The sequence below is a fragment of the Xenopus laevis genome, chromosome 1L (assembly GCF_017654675.1).
Source record: "Xenopus laevis strain J_2021 chromosome 1L, Xenopus_laevis_v10.1, whole genome shotgun sequence".
Lineage (NCBI taxonomy): Eukaryota > Metazoa > Chordata > Amphibia > Anura > Pipidae > Xenopus > Xenopus laevis.
Window position 1 is genome coordinate 171,745,764 of NC_054371.1, and position 19,996 is coordinate 171,765,759.

The 19,996-nt window shown below is 43.2% G+C and overlaps 1 protein-coding gene across 1 annotated transcript in view; it reads right to left on the bottom strand.

The window, feature by feature from the left end:
- Positions 1-19,996, bottom strand: part of LOC108716375 (piwi-like protein 1) — a 101,506-nt gene that overhangs the window by 72,979 nt on the left and 8,531 nt on the right. Inside the window, exons 3-4 of the mRNA XM_018262473.2 lie at positions 17,674-17,797; positions 17,048-17,173 (exon numbers count right to left, since the gene is read on the bottom strand). Of these exons, the coding sequence (XP_018117962.1) occupies positions 17,048-17,173; positions 17,674-17,797 (250 nt within the window). The remainder of the gene's footprint in view (positions 1-17,047; positions 17,174-17,673; positions 17,798-19,996) is intronic.

Below are 19,996 nucleotides of genomic sequence, written 5' to 3' on the forward strand. Positions count from 1 at the left end.
GTACACAGCATACTGTATAAGGTATTTATTACTGCCAAAGCTCAAACATATAAACCATATCCTTTGGTAATTCTAAAACAAATAAGTTAAACTTCAAAAAAAAATTGGAAACCCTAAAACAATTTATAGATTACCGTAATTGAACCTGGCATATAGCTGTAGAATAGCTATTAAATACAATCCAAAATTAACTAAAGTATTGTTCTTAGAAACAGAATTGTTTCTGCTATGTTCACCTTCATTTAAAGTTTATTAGGATTCCGAACATTTTTGGCAACTCCCAACTCCAGGTACCCAAATTTGCTCCCGACTCCACAGCTCTGGTTGAATACAGTGATAACACTTTAACCCACAATAGCTAAGGCTAAAACATCTTCTGCCAACAGAAGTAAACCATGCATCAAGAAAAATTATATAATAATAATGATTATCCTCCCATGTGGAAATTATTTTCATACATCTCATGATTTAGGTTTCAAATAATATATATTTGTAATTTACTTTAAAGGAGAAAAACATGTGAAAACATGTGACTGGATTGTGAATTTAAATGGTTACACACTTTTTAGGAGGGACAGAGGGATTAAAAAGGGTGGAGGAGTGTGTTTGTATGTAAAGCCTGAATTAAAGCCATGCGCTAAAGAAATAACAATAGCTGGCACTGGTGAGGGTGTAGAATCACTCTGGGTAGAGATTTTGACTGGGCAAAAGGTAACAAAAAAAAAATATCATTGGTGTATGCTATAAACCACCTCGTATAAGTGTCGAGTATGAAGCCCAGCTACTCTTGCAGATACAAGTGGCTTTACAGCTGGGTCAAGTTGTTGCTATGGGTGGGTAATGGGGTAATGGGGTTGCTAAGACAGAAAAAGCTAGTAGGTTTGTAAATATGCTGAATGACAACTTTTTATTCCAGCTCGTTCAAGAACCTACTAGGAATAACTCTCTTTTGGACCTTGTAATAACTAACAATACTGAACTCATCTCTAACATTTGTGTGGGTGAGCATTTAGGGAATAGTAATCATAACATGGTCTCCTTTGAGATTCTCTTGCAGAAGCAATTCTATAAGGGAGTAACTAAAACACTAAATTTCAGACGTGCAAACTTTGACAGTATAAGGGCATCTCTGCAACATATTAAGTGGGAAATGCTTTTCACAGGGTTAAACACAGAACAAAAACGTGAGTCTTGAAAATGCTGCTTAATAAATATACTTGTCAGTATATTCCACTTGTAAGCAAGGAACGTCGATGCAAAGCAAAACCTTTTTGGTTCAATAGAAGCGTTGGTGTTGAGGTGGGTAAGAAAAGACGTGCTTTTAAGGCTTTCAAGTTAGCTGGTACAGCCGAAACATTTATAAGGTACAAGGAGGCCAATAAATCATGCAAAGAAAAAAGCAGAAATAAAATCTTTAAAAAAAATCATGCAAAGAAGCTATAAGGCAAGCTAAAATTGATATAGAAAAGGATATTGCAGCAAGCAGTAAAAAAAATCCAAAATTATTTTTTAAATATGTTAATAGTAAAAAAATGAAGCAGGAAGGGGTGGGGCCCTTACTATCAGAATATCAGAGGGGGGGTCAGCTGGTTGATGAAAACAAAATAAAAGCGCAGATTCTGAACTCATATTTTTCATCTGTCTACACAAATGAGGAACCAGTAAGTGAAGGTTTCCTTCTTAACAGTCCCAATTCTAGTAATACAACTAATGATGCATGGTTCACACATGAAGAAATTCAAAAGAGACTAGAACATGTAAAGATTAACAAAGGTCCAGGGCCAGATGGTATTCATCCCAGGGTAATTAGCGAGCTTAGCTCTGTGATTGCCAAACCTCTTTACTTAATTTTTCAGGATTCATTGAGATCTGGCATAGTGCCGAGAGACTGGCGAATTGCTAATGTGGTGCCTCTATTCAAAAAGGATCCCGTTCTCAGCCTCAAAACTATAGGCCAGTTAGTCTGACGTCAGTGGTAGGAAAGCTTTTCGAAGGGTTAATAAAGGATAAGATACTGGACTTCAAAGCAAATCATAATACTATGAGTTTGTGCCAGCATGGTTTTATGCGTAATAGATCTTGCCAGACTAACTTATTTCTTTTTATGAGAATGTAAGTAGAGACCTCGATTCTGGGATGGCAGTGGATGTGATTTACTTAGACTTTGCTAAAGCATTTGATACAGTGCCACACAAAAGGTTACTGGTTCAATTAAGGAATGTTGGCCTGGAACATAGTATTTGTACCTGGATAGAAAACTGGCTAAAAGATAGTCTACAAAGAGTGGTGGTAAATGGAACATTTTCTAATTGGACCAGTGTTGTTAGTGGAGTACCGCAGGGCTCTGTACTAGGTCCCTTGCTTTTCAACTTGTTTATTAATGACCTGGAGGTGGGCATTGAAAGTACTGTTTCTATTTTTGCAGATGATACTAAATTGTGCAGAACTATAGGTTCCATGCAGGATGCTGCCACTTTGCAGAGTGATTTGTCTAAACTGGAAAACTGGGCAGCAAACTGGAAAATGAGGTTCAATGTTGATAAATGCAAGGTTATGCACTTTGGCAAAAATAACATAAATGCAAGTTATACATTAAATGGCAGTGTGTTGGGAGTTTCCTTAAATGAGAAGGATCTAGGGGTCTTTGTAGATAACACGTTGTCTAATTCTGGGCAGTGTCATTCTGTGGCTACTAAAGCAAATAAAGTTCTGTCTTGCATAAAAAGGGGCATTAACTCAAGGGATGAAAACATAATTATGCCTCTTTATAAGTCCCTGGTAAGGCCTCATCTGGAGTATGCAGTGCAGTTTTGGACTCCAGTCCTTAAGAGGGATATAAATGAGCTGGAGAGAGTGCAGAGACGTGCAACTAAATTGGTTAGAGGAATGGAAGACTTAAATTATGAGGGCAGATTGTCAAGGTTGGGGTTGTGTTCTCTGGAAAAAAGGCGCTTGCGAGGGGACATGATTACACTTTACAAGTACATTAGAGGACATTATAGACAAATAGCAGGGGAACTTTTTACCCATGAAGTGGATCACGGTACCAGAGGCCACCCCTTTAGACTAGAAGAAAAGAACTTTCATTTGAAGCAACGTAGGGGGTTCTTCACAGTCAGGACAGTGAGGTTGTGGAATGCACTGCCGGGTGATGTTGTGATGGCTGATTCAGTTAATGCCTTTAAGAATGGCTTGGATGATTTTTTGGACAGACATAATAGCAAAGGCTATTGTGATACTAAGCTCTATAGTTAGTATAGGTATATATAGAATTTAATTAAAAGTAGGGAGGGGTGTGTGTATGGATGCTGGGTTTTCATTTGGAGGGGATGAACTTGATGGACTTTGTCTTTTTTCAACCCAATTTAACTATGTAACTATGTAAAGCTTAACCAAAGAAGCAGGGCAAACATGTACATTATAGTAAAAATCGCCTGCGCCAATGCACACACAGCGATGCGTTTTCAATAGGCAACTTTGGGCGACTATTGAAAACGCATCGCCGCGTGTGCATTGGTGCAGGCGATTTTGCGCTGTAGCCTATGGGGGAAAAACCCTGAGGCAGTTCGGGGAGATAGTCGCGCAAAAGACGTGGCGATAAGTCGCCAGGCGACAAAACCTCCCCGAATCTCCTCGTCTGGCTTTACCCTAAAGGAGAACGAAACCCTAAAAATGAATATGGTTAAAAATGCCATATTCTACATACTGAACTGTACCAGCCAAGTTTCAGCATCCTAATAGCAGCACTGATCCAGGACTTCAAACTTGTCATAGGGGGTCACCATCTTGGAAAAGGAGATTTTGTATTACTCACAGTTAAATCCTTTTCTCTTTAGCACTCTGTGGGACACAGGGACCATGGATATAGCTTCTACCATCAGGAGGTAGGACACTAGAAGAATAGCTGACTCCTCCCCCTTCTGCTATAACCCGTCTAACCGTAAGGGAGCTCCGTTTTGAATAACAAAGAAGGAGAACTTAATCTCACAAAACAATATACACTATAGTAATATAAAGTCTGAGGAGTTTTTTTTGCTTTAACATTAGGACATGCCGTCAAATTGAGCATTTTTGGGTTGGTATAGACTATGGGGCGCTGCGATAGGAGGTCTCGCAGCTTCGGAAGTGGCCATGGATCCTCTCTGCTCAGAGCAATCAGCTCGGAAATCCATGCTAGTCAAGGCCAGTGTAGCGCTATGAGTATCACTATGTGCCATTCCCTTTGAATTCTTCGAAGGATCCAAGGTAACAGAGGGAGAGGTGGAAATGCATTGCCTAGTTGGTTTGCCCTTGAGGACATAAGATCTCTGGAGTGTCCCATGAGGGAGCCAAACATCGCTCCCCAGCCCTTCAGGCTGGCGTCTGTGGTGAGATTCTGCCACTGTGGATCTGTCAGAAGTTGATCCTTGGACAGGTTGCTGTAGTGAAGCCACCAAGTCAGGGATACCCTGGTTTTGGGAAAGAGATATTGTCTGGGAGAGATTTGTGCAATTCCATTGTGCAAGGATATTCCATTTAGTGAAACTGGGCGAAGGGAACCGCTTCTATGGATGCCACCATGGACCCCAGGACTCTCATGGAAAACCAAGCCGAGATGTTCGGAGTCGTGTCTATCTTGTCAGGGGGCAGAAAAACGTTTTACTCCCTTGTTGCGAAAATCATCCCCAGGAACGTTAACCTTTGACTGGGGATTAGTTTTGACTTTGCAGTGTTAATAACCCAACCTAGGGTGGTCAGTGAACTTAATACCTAGGCCAGATTGGTCTGGGTCTCTTGCTGAGACGGTGCCTTCAGAAGGATGTCGTCCAGAGAGGGTGTTATGGATATTCCCTGAACTCTGAGTGATGGTGCTGCTACCGCCATTACCTTGGTGAAAACATGTGGCGCTGAGGTTAGGCTGAAGGATAATGCCACAATTTGAAAGTGGTGTCCTAGGTAGGCAAATCTCGAATATTTCTGATAGAATTGGAAAATAGGAATGTGAAGGTAAGTATCTCGGATATCCAGTGTGGTCAGAAATTCATTTGGTTTCCTTACAATAACCAAACGTAGGGATTCAATCTTGAAACAGGCTGGACGAATGAAGGTATTGAGCCAATCTAATACTGGTCTGAAGTACCCGTCTTTTTTGGCACGATTAAGACGTTTGAGTAGAAGCCTCGAAATTGTTCTTTCTGGGGAACTGAAGTGACGACTTTTTATTATAGTAGGTTGCGAACTACGGGAAAAAATACTTCTTGCTTTAGTGGTTCTGTTGGAACCCTGGACATGAAAAACCAGTAAAAGAGATTTTGTACTCACAGGAAAATCCTTTTGTAGTAGGCCCAAACTGTCAGTGCAGACGAGTGGGTTATGTGTAGGTTCACCTCTGGAGGAAGGACAGAAGAATTGGTCTCAGGATATATAGGCTGGCTCCACCTCTGTTTCCCCAGTTCTGTTGCAAAGCTTGGTGAGGTGACGAGGAGACAGCAAGTAGGAAGGAAGGTCAAGAGACAACAGTATGGATAGCAACATATATACATATTTTAATATAGGAGTCATCTCATCCATACTAAAATCAGCCTGGGTGGGACTAACTGCACTGACAGTTCGGGCCTACTAGAAAAGGATTTTCCGGTGAGTAAGAAATCCCTTTCCTCTAGTCGGCCCTCCTGTCAATGCAGACCAGTGGGGACGTCCAATAACTGTCCCGTAAACAAGGGTGGGAAGGCTGACCCTCCATTATATTAGTTATTAACTTAAAGGAAAACTATACCCCCAAAATGAACACTTAAGCAACAGATATTTCATATCATATTAAGTGGCATATTAAAGAATCTTACCAAACTGGAATATATATTTAAGTAAATATTGCCCTTTTACATCTCTTGCCTTGAGCCACCATTTCGTGATGGTCTGTGTGCTGCGTCAGAGATCACCTGACCAGAAATACTTCAACTTTAACTGTAACAGGAAGAAGTGTGGAAGCAAAATACACAACTCTGTCTGTTAATTGGCTCATGTGACCTAACATACATTACAGTGAATCCTACGATCCCAGGGGGCGGCCCTTATTTTTTAAAATGGCAATTTTCTATTTATGATTACCCAATGGCACATACTACTAGAAAAGTATATTATTATGAAAATGGTTTATTTACATAAAGCAGGATTTTACATTTGAGCTGTTTTATGCAATATCTTTTTATAGAGACCTACATTGTTTGGGGGTATAGTTTTCCTTTAAGCAACTGCAACTTTTAAACGGTGCACACAGCCTGTGTAGAAGCAAAAACATGTAACTGGTAAAATTTTACAAAAGTGTTGGGTGAAGCCAATGTAGCTGCTCTGCCTATTTGCTCTGGGGTAGCCAAGTTTTGAAGGGCCCAGGAGGTACTTTGTGCCCTTGTAGAGTGGATTGCCACCCTTAATGGCTTTTTGTGGCTGAGAGTGTAGGCCTTAATTGCCCTAACAACTCCAAGCTTGTGTAGCGGTCTTCCTTATCGTTAGTTGGATTTTGACAGAAAGATGGGAGAACAATCTCCTGGTTAATATGGAACGTTGATACTACTTTTGGTAAAAAAACAGGTACTGCCCTGAGGACAACTTTGTCGTTATAAATTACAAACCATGACTCTTTATGTGACAATGCTGCCATTTCAGACACTCTTTTGGCAGAAGTAATTGCAATCAGAAAGGCAACTTTAAGTGTTAACCATTTTAGGTCGCAGGTGTTAAGAGGTTTGAAGGGTTCCTTTTGAGTACTGACAATATTAATGTTAAGTCCCATGGGGGTGTTGGGTTCCTAAAGGGGGGGTCTGATCCTCAGAGCTCCTTGAAGGAACTGTTGGATCTCTGGTAGATCTACCCATTTGAAGTGAAATAACACAGATAATGCGGATACCTGAGATTTTAGCGTACTAGGTGCTAATCCTTTTTGGAACCCGGTGGTTAAATAGGCACTCATTACTTGTGGTGTACTGTCTTCCCCAGACAGTTGTCTCTCTTCACACCAGTCCAGAAAAGTTTGCCAAACTTTGTGGTAGGCTTTTGCTGTGGATGCCTTCTTCCAGTACGGTAAGAAATTCCGTTGTAGAGGTCGCAAATGAAATCTCGTATACCAATGGTCTCCAGTGCTGCCACCATGAACCCTAGAAGTTGCAGGCAATCGGCTGCCGTGACTGAGGTTTTTTTGAGGAGGCCTGTGGTGGCACTGATTATGTTTTGGTACCTGTTAACTGCACGTTTGACGTCTGGAGTTGAACTGTAGACCCAGAAAGCATAGTTGCTGGGAAGGTAGTAGTGCACTCTTTTGGTGGTTGATTAACCACCCATGCTGTGTCAAGACTTGTAGAGTTAAGGTTGTGTCCTTGGTTGCTTGACTTTGTGACTGTGCTTTGAGTAGGAGGTCGTCTGAGTACGGTAATACATGGATTGCCATTGTTATTAAGTAAGCTGTCACTGGTGCTAGTACCTTTGTGAACACTTGTGGTGATGTACAGAGATCGAAGGGAAGAGCCACTGCAAACCAGAGGAATATTTGGGATTTTGGGTGCACGGGGACATGCAGGTATGCATCCTGGAGATTGATGTCATAAAGCATTCGGGTTCCATGAAGGCTATTGCTGACCTGATTGATTCAATCTTGAAATTCTGATGAATTTGGTGAATAAATTTGTTTAGTTGTTTTAGGTTTAGGACTGGGCGGTAAGTCCCTTCTTTTTTGTTACCAGAAAAAGGTTGGAATAAAACCCTTTGAATTTTTGATGGTCTGGACTCCTGCAGAGTAAGGCGTGCTTATTTGTGTGGATGTACAACTGATAGAACAAACCTTATTGGTAGGAGCATGGTGAAGTAATTCTGTAACCTTACTGAATGATTTAGAGAACCCAACTGTCTGTGACGTGTGCTTCCCAGTAGGAGAGAAACGTGGACAAGTTCGTCTAGTGGTCAGTCTGTTAGGCTGGTCCATCCTTCACCTTTTTCCTGGTGGAAGGAAGGTACTCTTCCCTCCTGTAAATCTGTAATAATTTGTTTGAGATCTGGTCCAAACAAGGATTCTCCTGTATAACGTAGCCACAACAGCTGATTCTTAGAGGCTACATCTCCAAACCAGTGGCGTAACCAGAGACACCGTCTGGTAACTACTACATTGGCAGTAGATTTTGCAGCTAGGCGATAAACCTAATCGATAAACCTAAAGTACTTAAATATATGTTTAAGTACCTTAGGTTTATCGATGATGTGATTGTGATCTGGAAGGGAAACATTGAACAGGTACAAGAATTTGTGGCCTATTGTAATAATAATGAATGTGGTATTGAATTCACCTATAAGATGAGTGAAAAATGTGTAGAATTCTTGGATAACACAGTTCACTTAAGAGGAAGGCACAATAAAGACAGATGTATTTAGGAAATCCATTAGCAGAAATTCCCTTTTATTAAGGACAAGTAATCATCCAGAACCGCTTTTAGAGGGAATCCCGATTGGACAATTCCTTAGACTTAGAAGGATTTGCTCCACTTGGGATGCTTTCCAGAAAGCAGCAATGGATTTGTGGGACAGATTAGCGAAGAGAGGATACAGTACCAAAACGTTAAAAAAGGCATATGAACGAGCTGTTCTTAGTGATCGTAGTGTTCTAGTGTTAGAAATAAACGTGATAGAATTAATTAACATAAGAGATCAAAAACAACTGATAGAGAAAAAGTTTATTTTGTGACTGATTACAGCAATGAGGCATCTGATATAAAAAGGATAATGAAACATTGGCATGTGATCTGTGCGGATCCGTTATTAAAAATTGACAAACCATGGTTCACGTATAGGAAGAGTAGATCAATTGCAAGCCATATATCCCCTACTATGCTACCCGAAAAACGAGAACAGAGAAGACCCAATTGGTTATCATATGTAGGTGAAAAGCAAGGAATCACTGGCACAACTTGGGTTACTTCTAGCAGGGGAAAACCCTTGCTCATTTATTTGAACGCAACGTTTCGGGGCGTATTGCATCCGCAATAAATGAGCAAGGGTTTTCCCTGCTAGAACTAACCCAAGTTGTGCCAGTGATTCCTTGCTTTTCACGCTGATTTTGAGGTTGCCAACGCCTCCTTCATTGAGCACCTGGGATTCCTACAGATCGGGAAGGCCAGGGTGTGTGAGTGTAATTTCTTCTCTATTTCCCTTATCATATGTAGGTACCTACAAATGTGGAGCAAGGGTTTGTAAGGCTTGTATTTATATAAATGTATCAAAAGGATTTAGGAGTTCAGTTACAGGTAAAGAATATGAGTGTAAATCCCATATAAATGGCAAAACTGATAATGTGATATATTTGGCAACATGTATATGTGGAAGTCAATATGTAGGTAGAACCATGCGGAGAATGAAGGATAGGATTTTGGAACATGTAGCATGTGTAGGGAGAAAAGATAGGAGACTAGAAAAAAGGACCGCTACTGCTCCCCACAGGTACTTGTCCAGGTGCTCTGTCCAGCAGTATCCGACTGCTAAGGTACAATGAATGGAGGAACAAATTGACGGCACTTCTGGAGAAGATTTATTACTGCTGTATATCCTGACGCGTTTCGGGAAATGATCCCTTAGTCATAGGTCCTATGACTAAGGGATCATTTCCCGAAACGCGTCAGGATATACAGCAGTAATAAATCTTCTCCAGAAGTGCCGTCAATTTGTTCCTCCATTCATTTTAGGGAGAAAAGATGTCTCATCTGCTATAGCTGAACATATTCTGAATGTACATAATGGTAATGATAGGTGTATATCCTTCCAAGGCATACAACATGTCAGATTAGATAGGAGAAAAGGGGATTTGGAGAAACTAATTAATAAAAGAGAAACATGGTGGATGTTTACTTTAGAAACAGAAAAAACAATGGGTTTAAATAAAGATTGGGAGATAAAATACTATATTGAATAAATTCATTAAGCTGGCAATATGAAAAATAAATTACTTATTAAGTTTTTCTAAATAAATATCCACAATGTGCAATCTACCAATCCCCAAAAGAGAAAAAACATACATGGAATCAAAAAGATTTTTGCTTTTAATAACTTGTGATGGTCTTAAAAATCTTAATAGATATAGGTATGGAATATAGATGTGAAGCTATATCTGGTTTATATATGTGTTATATAACTTTAAGAATCACGTTGTGTGAATTGTTTGTCATCAAGGTTTGCTTTAAAGTTGTGCTTTGTAAGAAATCTGTAACACTCTGAGGAAGTGCCGTAGGGCATGAAACGCGTCAGTAGTAAATATCATGCACTGTACCAAAGCTAACAAATTTTAAAAGGAACTAATAAAGTAATACATTTTATAAATGTGAAATCGTGTTGAATATATCCGCATTAATGATGTAGTTCGGAATCTGAGTCAGTATGTGTGTCAGTCAACTGTATCTCAGAATCATGAAATTAAATTGCATCAATATTAGGGGAAGGTCCTTCCTCACTGTCTGAAATGTTAGGTGGTTAGGTGGAGACTCATGTGCCTTACTTACGCTTGGTGGGCTGTTGATGTGGGGTGGTAGGTTGAAATGTGGTCTTAATCCACTCTAGAAAATCTCTTACTTGTGGAGGGAGTTGTGGTGTGGATATAGTATCAGTTATATTCAAAATTAGTGACCAACTGCTGCAATCTATAAAGGCCTGTCAAAGGGCCAAAAACATTGGAATATAGCCCCCAGTTCAAAAGGGCACATATATCAAGTCCAAAAATATATTTCAAAGTTTAAAAAATTATTCCTTATTCAGCATAAATATTAAAAAATAGGCATACAGACCAATTGATGTTCCACCTTACGCGTTTCATACCCACTGGCACTTATTCATAGGCAATGCCTATGAATAAGTGCTGGTGGGTACGAAACACGTAAGGCGGAACATCAATTGGTGTGTATGCCTTTTTTTTAATATTTGAAAAAAAAAAAAGTGAAGCAGTCTGGCCCCGACCATAGACTTCGAACTGGAAGCGTCCTGGTAGTCATACTGAGGATGATTTGTCTGAAGGCTTGGACTGGTTACGTCTGCCCTGCCAGTTGTTCTTGAATTTACCTTGGAACTGGTTCTTGGTTCCAGAAGACTGTGGTTGGAAATCTTTTGAATTTTTTTTGAAAGAGATTTCTTGGAAGATAGATCAGCTGGCCAGAGTTTTAGCCACAAGGATCTACGTGCAGCCCTTGACAAGGCTGAAGTGTGGGCTACCACTTGAGCGGCATCTAAATATGCTTCACATACAGTATGTATTCCGATGCATCCTTATCTGTAGAGCGACGTTGAGGAGCTCTTGTCTGGGTCATCCTGAAGAGATACCGTCCACCAGCGAGGAAACCCAAGATCGGAGAGCTCGACTTACCCATGCAGACACAAAGAGGGGTCTTAAGGATTCTCCAGAGGAGGAAAATATGAAACAAAATAGACCCTCTAACTTTTTGTCCAGAGTCCTCGAAGGACGACGCATCCAGTAGAGACGTATTTTTGGACAGCCGAGAAACCGTGGTGTCTATTGAGGGAGGAGAAACCCATTTATCAGTGTTTTCTTTAAGGAAAGGATAAAGCTTCTGAAATTGACAGTTAGCCTGAAATCTCTTCTCCAGTTGTTCCCATTCCGAAAATTATATTGTCAAGTTGAGGATGAGAGGGAAAGATCGGAACTGATTTTTTTTCTGACATTTGAATAATGACTGATGAGTCTGAGGAAACCTCTAAATCCTTGAGGTCCAAGCACTTGAGAACCTGTCTAGAGATTCTGAGGATGGTCTGGCCGGCTCCTCAGTATCCTCCTGGTCATTTGACATTTCCCCTTCACTCAGTGAATGCTCATCACCAGTGGGAGAGTTAGCCACCGATTCATCCTCACTCAGTTCCACAGAAGACTAGGGAACTGGGCGCTTGTGAGTTTGGGTCTTGGATTCCACCGCACATTGGTCCAGTCTATCTAGAAGATTATCTAGACAGACAGCCAGTTTAGGATAACTGGACTGCCCATGTGGGGGGTGCTTGCTCCGTGGAAGGGTGAGGTTGGGATATTGCAGCTAGGAGAGCTTTCTCTTGAGGTGCCACTGTATCAACGGAGTCCCATAGTTCCTGAGCCCGCATGGGGGACTCAGCCGAAGAAGCCTGAGCACAGCTGATGCACAGCCGGTCCTTATGACTAGCAGGTATACATTTGAGGCATGTTGCGCAAGCTAGTTGTTTAACTTTTTTTGAGTTTGAGTGGTTAAACCTGGAAAAAGGCCCCTATGACTTTTCATCTGCCATAGTGTTAATTTTTAGTTATTTATTTATTTAATCAATGAATTAAGCGAGCGCTGCTCCCTGGTTCCCTTCCGAAAATTCCTTCCACCACCTCCTAGCCCCTGTGTCTGACCGTGTCAAGTCTCTGACTGAGAGCTTGAGATTTCCAAGCTGTGAGGTGAAGAACCGGTGGGCTGTTGTCTTTGCTTACAAGTTATCGCGAAAGGAGTGCTTCTTAACAAGGCTTTGTTAATAACTGGAACGTGCAGAAGTGCTTGCTTCGTGCGAACCGCCATAGAGTTATTCGTCTGGATGTGCATGGAGACTGGGCGGAAGTAACTTTAGCGCTAAGACGTGCCAACGGCGAGACAGACAAAAAACGATTTCTATAAACTTGCGCAAGTGGGATACCGGAGGCAGGTATAGGCAAGGAACTGACATCTCCTGAGACAATTTCCAGGAATGCAGGAGGGTGGCTGGAGGGATGTCTGAAAGAACGCATGAAGGTCTCACCAGGGAGAGAAGTCCTGTGTCCCCCAAGCGACTGGAGAGAAAGAGATTTAACGGTGAGTACACAAAATCTCCTTTTCTCCTTGGTCTGCTTGGGGGATACACCAAAGCTGTCCCAAGGATTAAGGGCGGAAGGTAGAGGCCTATGTGGAACTAGCCACCCCAGCTTGGAGTACCTTCCTGCCATAGCGGGTGTCAGATGTCGCAAAGGTATCAAAATGGTAGAATTTTCCAAAAGTATGAATGGAAGTCCATGTGGCAACCTTGCACAACTGTTTAGCTGAGTCCTGATTACGGAAAGCCCAAGACGTACTCATTCCTCTGGTGGAATGAGACCTGAGTCTACCTGGGGGGCTTAATCCCTGAGCTGTGTAGGCCCTTTGGATGGCCTGCTTGATCCAATGGGATATGGTCGCCTTGGTGGCAGGAGATCCCTGGCGTGGCCCCGAGGGAATGATGAACAGGGAGTCCGACTTACGGACACCTTCAACTCGATGGAGGTAGTACTTGATCAAGAGAATGGAGGGCCACCTCTTTAGATTTGGAAAGAGAAGGACTAAAGGTAGGAATAGTGATCTCTTGGTTGAGATGGAAGGAAGAAACCACCTTAGGAAGAAAAGATGGAATGGTGCGGAGAACCAACCTGTTCTGGTGAAAAATGAGGAAAGGAGATCTGCAGGAAAGAGCAGACATGGCCGATGCGTTGGCCATGAGGAAAACAGTCTTCTATGTGAGCCATCGAAGAGAGATGGAAGATAAGGGCTCGAAGGGAGGTCGTTGAAGGGATCGGAGCACCAGAGAAAGGTCCCAAGTCGGAACAGGGGACCGAACGGGGGGCCTAACATGGGCCACCCCTTGCAGGAAGGTCCTGACATCTGAATGTAAGGCAAGGCGCCTCTGAAACAGGATAGACAAGGCTGAGATTTGGGATCTTAGTGAACCCAAGGATAGCCCCATAGCCCTCTTGCAGGAAGGCCAGGATGTTGGCGATGGAGAAACGGAGAGGAACCACTCAGGCACCACTGGTGGTAGGTAGACCAGACCCGGTGGTAGGTCTTGGCAGAGACAGGCTTATGAGCCGCTCTCATGGTAAGGATCACATCGTCCGAGAAACCCTTCTTCTTCAGGATCGCAGTCTTAATAGCCTTAATGGCATTGTCGGACTGGATTCTTTTCGCCTGACCTGCTAGTTGAAGCTGCCAGTGGGATAAGGATAGACGAATGGCCCAAATCTCCAGGAGATTTATGTGGAGACGTTGCTGTGCTGGGGACCAGAGGCCCTGTGCTGAGTGTCCCTCCAGGACTGCTCCCCAACCGGATAGGCTGGCATCTGTGGTGAGGAGTCGCCACTGAAGATCGCCGAGTGGTCTGCCTTTGGTCAAGTGACTGGAATGAGTCCACCAGTGAAGGGACGCTTTGGTCCCTTGTTCCTTGTTACCGATTGGTAAACGTTTGCGGCATTTGGCACTTCCAAGCCTAGAGAATGTTCCATTGAAGCTAACGGAGGTGGAATTGCGCAAAGGGGACTGCTGGTTGGAGTAATAGCCCTTGAATCTCTCTCCAGGTGAAACCGGTATGATGACGTCTGACCGTAGGAGGTTGTTGATGGCGTCTAGGAGCGCTTGAGCTTTGGGCGGATCTTGGGGGAGCCTGGACATGAAAAAGCGGTGAGGCAGGGGAGAAGAGAACTCTAAGTGTTAACCACCTTCTGTACCCAGGAGTCCATAGTCAGGGTGGTCCATGCGTCTGCGAAGTGCCGCAGTCTTCCCCCTACAGTCGATTCGCCGAAGGGGTGACCGTCATGCTGATGCGGGCTTGCTGGCTGGTTTAGATGAGGGTTTACGGAACTGTCAGGAGGGTCTGGTCTTACTTCCAAAACGTCCTCTGCTGTTAGAAGCATATCGGGGAGGGGAAGATCTTGAGGTTTTGTTTTGGGAGCCACGAAAAAATTTTCCCTTGCGAAAGGAAGGGGGGGCCTTAGGCTGGGGTAAAAGAGTACTTTTGCCCCCGGTGGCTTGACTGATGATCTTGTCCAGATCAGGACTGAAAAGGAGCTTGCCCTTGAATGGAATGGAAGTCAGGGACTTCTTGGATGAAAGGTCTGTGGACCAAAGCTTCATCCAAAGAGAGCAACGGACAGCCACCGCAAGGGCGGAGGATCGGCCTATCACCTGAGCTGCGTCGAGTGATGCTTTGCATAGGTAGTCGCTGGCCTCCTTGATCTGCGTAGCAAGTTCAGAGAATTCCTTGCGTGGTACCCCAGAGGAAATGGCTCAGCATAGAGCATCTGAACAGGACTGCATAGCCCTAGTGATCCATGCTGAGGCTAAGACCGGACGCAGGGAAGTGCCAGTAGCAGTGAAAAGGGAACGCAGAAGTCCCTCTAGCTTCTTGTCCACGGAATCCTTGAAGGACGCTGCATCAGGAACTGGCAGAGCTGTGTTCTTGGAAAGACGTGACACAGGGGCATCCACCGAAGGGGGGGACCACTTCTCAGTGAGATCCGAAGCTTAAGGAAGAGCCTGTTAGGTTGAAAACTTTTCTAGGGCTTGTCCCACTCCTGTTGAATGATCTGATCAAGCTGGTCATGGGAGGGGAAGGAGGGAGAGGAGCGGCTCTTCCGCTTGAAGAGACCCGAGGATGAACTGGAGCTGGTCCCGGGTTCCTGCAAATGTAAGGTTTCTAGGACAGAGGAAACAAGAGAGTCAATGGTCTCAGAGGATAGCTTTGGAGAATCCTCTTCCTCTTCCTCATGATCCGAACTATGGGATAGTTCTCCATCAGAGAGGGACTGTTTGTCTGCGGAAGCTAGATGGAGGGGAGACAGATAAATGGACTCCTTGTCACTGTCAGCTGCAGACGGGAAGGGTGCCCTGCGCCAGGAGTCTGTCCAAAGAATCGGCCAGTTTGGGAATGCGAGAGGCCAGTTGGAAAGCCCACCGGGGGGGAGAACCCTGAGATGGAGGGTCTGTGGCCGGGACCGCTGATGTCCCATGGGTGTCTAAGCTTACCTGGGGTCTGGGTCCTGGATTTTCAGGAGCAGGCTCAGGTGGCTTGCACATGGAGCAGAGAGGTTCCTTGTTACCGATTGGTAAACGTTTGCGGCATTTGGCACAGGCCAAAAAAGTTATTTTAGCAGTTACTGCGTCCTTGGAAAAAGGTTGTCACAGGAACTCTCGGACATGGTGTGCTAGAATAAGAAATTCAAAAATTTTAGCCAATGGTAAGTCTCTCCCTGAAAAGCGCTGAGCCTGCAGGAGAGCAGGGGTGTAACAAAAAATAATAAAGACCCCCTCTAGCTAAGTGCCCAATGTGCCTTAGGGTGGTGGAGGCTAGAACCACAGTTGCTTGGGCTAGGTGCTGCATGTGTTGTAGTAACAGGCAGTGCAGAAAATAATAGGGGCGGAAACCCTAATAATGCTCAGTGTAGGGCTGTTGGGACTGAGAGGCCCTGTGGACAGCCAGCGGGAGAGACGGGAGCTAATTCGTGAGGAGCTGCGGGTAGCAGGGCTCTCTAAACTGTCTGCTCAGAGACGCGTCTGGAGCAGGGCGTGAATGTATCAAGGGCACAAAGCATAGGTCCGCCCTTCCCGAGTGACACGCTAGCTGTGTGCGCTTCCAGGTAGACTGCTGGGCGGAAGTGAGAAGGCGCCATGTGGCGCGAAGAATAGGCGCTGAGAAGTGCACCAGCTCCCAGAAGAGCTTAGCCATTACCACCGGATGCTGCAATCAGTGCTGGTGGAAGCGCCGATGCAGAGGGACACTCGCTGGGCTGCTAAAGTTAGTAGGAATCCCCCAGCATGACAGTCATAACCAATGGAAACAGGGCAGGGTAAAAACAGGAAAGGTGATTACCTGCCCAGTTCAGTTATCCGCAGTCTACCGGCCAGACAGTTCCGCCCCAATAAGCAGAAGGGGGGGAACCTTAAGCCTGGGTGGTCAGTGCCAGTGCACAATAGACCCAGGAGACATCCAGTTGGAGGTGGTAATGAAGGCAAAGCACGCTGTGTGGATGCCCATTCCAGCCTCAATGTGTGTCATAAATAAAAGAAAATAAATAAACAAAGTAGAAAAATAAAATCTAAATTCTGATAGGAGACTATGTCCTAACCTCCTGAGGACACAACTAAAACTAGTCTGGCTCCGCCTGGGAGCTGAGGTATAGCAGGAGGAGGAGGGATTAGTTTGTTCTTTTTTGTTGTGTCCTGCCTCCTAGTGGCGTTAGCTATACCCATTGTTCCTATGATAGAGTAATGCTATTAGTCAAAAAATCTGGATAACAAGATAAAGTTACCTGTTTTTGAATCTCTGACATGTTCTATTGCTTGACGAGTATTTACTCCAAGGTCATGAAAATCACGTCTACGTCCACCACGTTCACCAATAGATAAGTCTTGAAATCCTGCTGATACCTGCAAGTCTGTAAGTATACAAAAAATTAAAAATATATTTTTTACTGTACTATTGTGCTGCGTACACTGGCATAACAATAGTTTACTAAATTTAAAAACATTTTTAGTGCCACAAACCTGCAAAAGATGGCCTGTTTCACAGGTCATATGGCTTGTGGAATGTGTCAACATAGCTATGTCTAATATTAAGCAATGCATAATTGCCTTACGGATAATGCTTTTTCAGTAAATAATGTGTTGTCTTTATTTCACTTTAACACATCCGAGGGTGATGAACAGCCCAGCCAACAATAACAAGAAACCTGGTTTACTTAGGTCACTGGAGAATGTTCAGTAGCGACGACAGTCAAGAGGGGATGACTGGTAAAAACTGAGAGACACTTATGTATGAAGAGGGATAAAAAAATAAATAAAACCAAAATAACTCCAAATCAGTACAAGCTTTTTAGCTTCAACATCTAATTAATCAAAATAGATATGACAAGTTTTTGTAAAAAAAAACAATTACCTCCTGCCTGTGTCACTGAAGCAGCATGAGCAACAGAAGCTCTCTTCTGACGTCCACGCCCAACAATCTCTGGTTCTGCTGATTCTTCGGTTGATGTCTTTTGTATATGTCCAAGTTGAGGCTCCTGGGAAGATTTTTATTCAACAAATGTTTTAATTGAAATCAAGCATTCCAGAAACAATAAAGCACCTAAACTGTTTAACAGGAGATACTAAGTTATAAACATGCACCTATTAGGGTCTGTTTTCCCAATCCACACATAACATAAAAAGTTTCAAAATATGAGTTGATGTATAAAATGTAAACTGCTGCAAAAAATACCTGTGTTATAATTTAAAACAATACCGTTTATGGACGGTGTGTTTTGTTAAACATTTAATATGAAATATAGCCTTTTTAATGTCATGTACATTGCTAAAAAAAACAATACTGTATATCTTTTGGCTATATGGTGGTTCTTTTTTTCTTTTTAAACATAATTCACTCAAGGGGTTCACCCAAACAAATTTGTGTAATTCAACACTGTGGCATGATTTATTCACTTATCTACCTTATTCTAATCTATTGCAATTGATGCTGCACCACAACTAATTCAGCACGAATTGCCTCTTGAATGAGAAGTAGCTTGGACAATCAGACTTGTACATGATGAATTTAGTAAAAGTTATTTTCTATAAATGCCATTTTAAAAATAGGTACACCCAATTGGCGACACTTGATTATATGTCCACTAAAGGAACTTTCTCATACTCAGCAATAAATGCTATACCTAATATATAGTTGTACCTTTATAATCAGCATTAAACAATAGCAGCAGTATTTCAAAAGTCATGCCTGGGACTTCACAAGTACCTGATATACTGGGGACATTTCCCCCCAAAACTCAATGTGTATGGCAGTATTGTTGGGCTCGTTTATTAAAGGACCAGTAACATCAAAAACATTTTTTTTTAAAATGTGTTAGTATACTATGAAAAAAACCCACCAAGACAAATTAAACTTTAAAATCACAAAGTCTTTATTAAGAAATAACTTAACGAAACACCACTTCCGCTCTTCAGAAAAGGCGACAGACGACCGATCCATAGTGCGGTGCTGGATTTCTCCTCCCTGACTAGCTCCCATATTCTGAAGTTAAAATGCCCGGTGTGTGGTTCCTTCTACAGGAAGCCCGTTATCCTCCCCTGCTCCCACAGCCTGTGCCTGTCCTGTGCCCTAACAAGGAGCATTAGGAAGAGGCAAACTATCTCCCGCTGCCCCTTCATGTCTGATTGCCGAGCTTTTCAGGGACCCTGCCAGCCAGAGCCCCGGGAGGTGCTGGAAAACGGCCCGGCACAGGGGAAGGAGTCACAAGGAGCCAGTGGCACCATATGGAAGAAGATGGAGACATGTAGTCTGTAAAATTTTGTAAAAGTGGATAGTGAGGCCCAAGTGGTCACTTTACATATCTGTTCAGGGTTAGCTGAATCTTGCAGAGCCCAAGATGAACTCAGTGCTCTGGTGGAATGTGCCCTGACCTTGAATGGTCTGGGTTTGTTACTAAGGTCAAATATACATAATTTATTGTCTCTGGCTATAGTACATTTTGAAGCTGGTGACCCTTTTTTGATGCCGCTTAGGTAATCCGCTTCCCAGTTCAGTACTCCTGGTATGAACACCTCTTGACGACAGGGGATTCTGCCCAACTGAGTAACTGAGTCACCTCTTGCATTGCCCTGTTGCTGCGTGTACCTCCTTGTTTGTTTATGTAGGCCACTGCTGTGGCATTGTCTGACTGGATTCTAAGAGGTTGACTCCTCAGCTCCTGTGACCACTGGAGGATGGCATTCCTTATTGACCTGATTTCTAGTACGTTGTAGTACGGGAGTTTTGATTCCTATGGTGACCAGATTCGTTGACATGTGTGTGGTGGAAATATCGCCCCTCCCCCCAACCTGTTAGACTGGTGTCTGTGGTCACCACTGTCTGTGGCTAGATTGTGAGCTAGTGTCCATCATTTCAGTGACTGTTTGACTGGCCTGGTCATGGGAATCTGTTGTGTGAGATTGAAATGGTTTTTGTTCCAATTTTTGGAAACTTCTCATGTGAAATCTGCCGAAGTGCAGGCAGGGCCTCTAGCGATGCTACCATGTAGCCCAACAGTCGGAGGCAAAGTTCCACTGATATTGTGTTCTGACAACAAATTTGTTGTACAGTGCACATGATTGTCTGAATCTTTTCCTTTGTCAGTGATATTGTCTGTAGAGAGGAGTCAAATCACATTCCTAGGAATTGTATGCGCTGGTATTAGTTAGCTCTTTTTGTGGTTTATAAGCCACCCGTG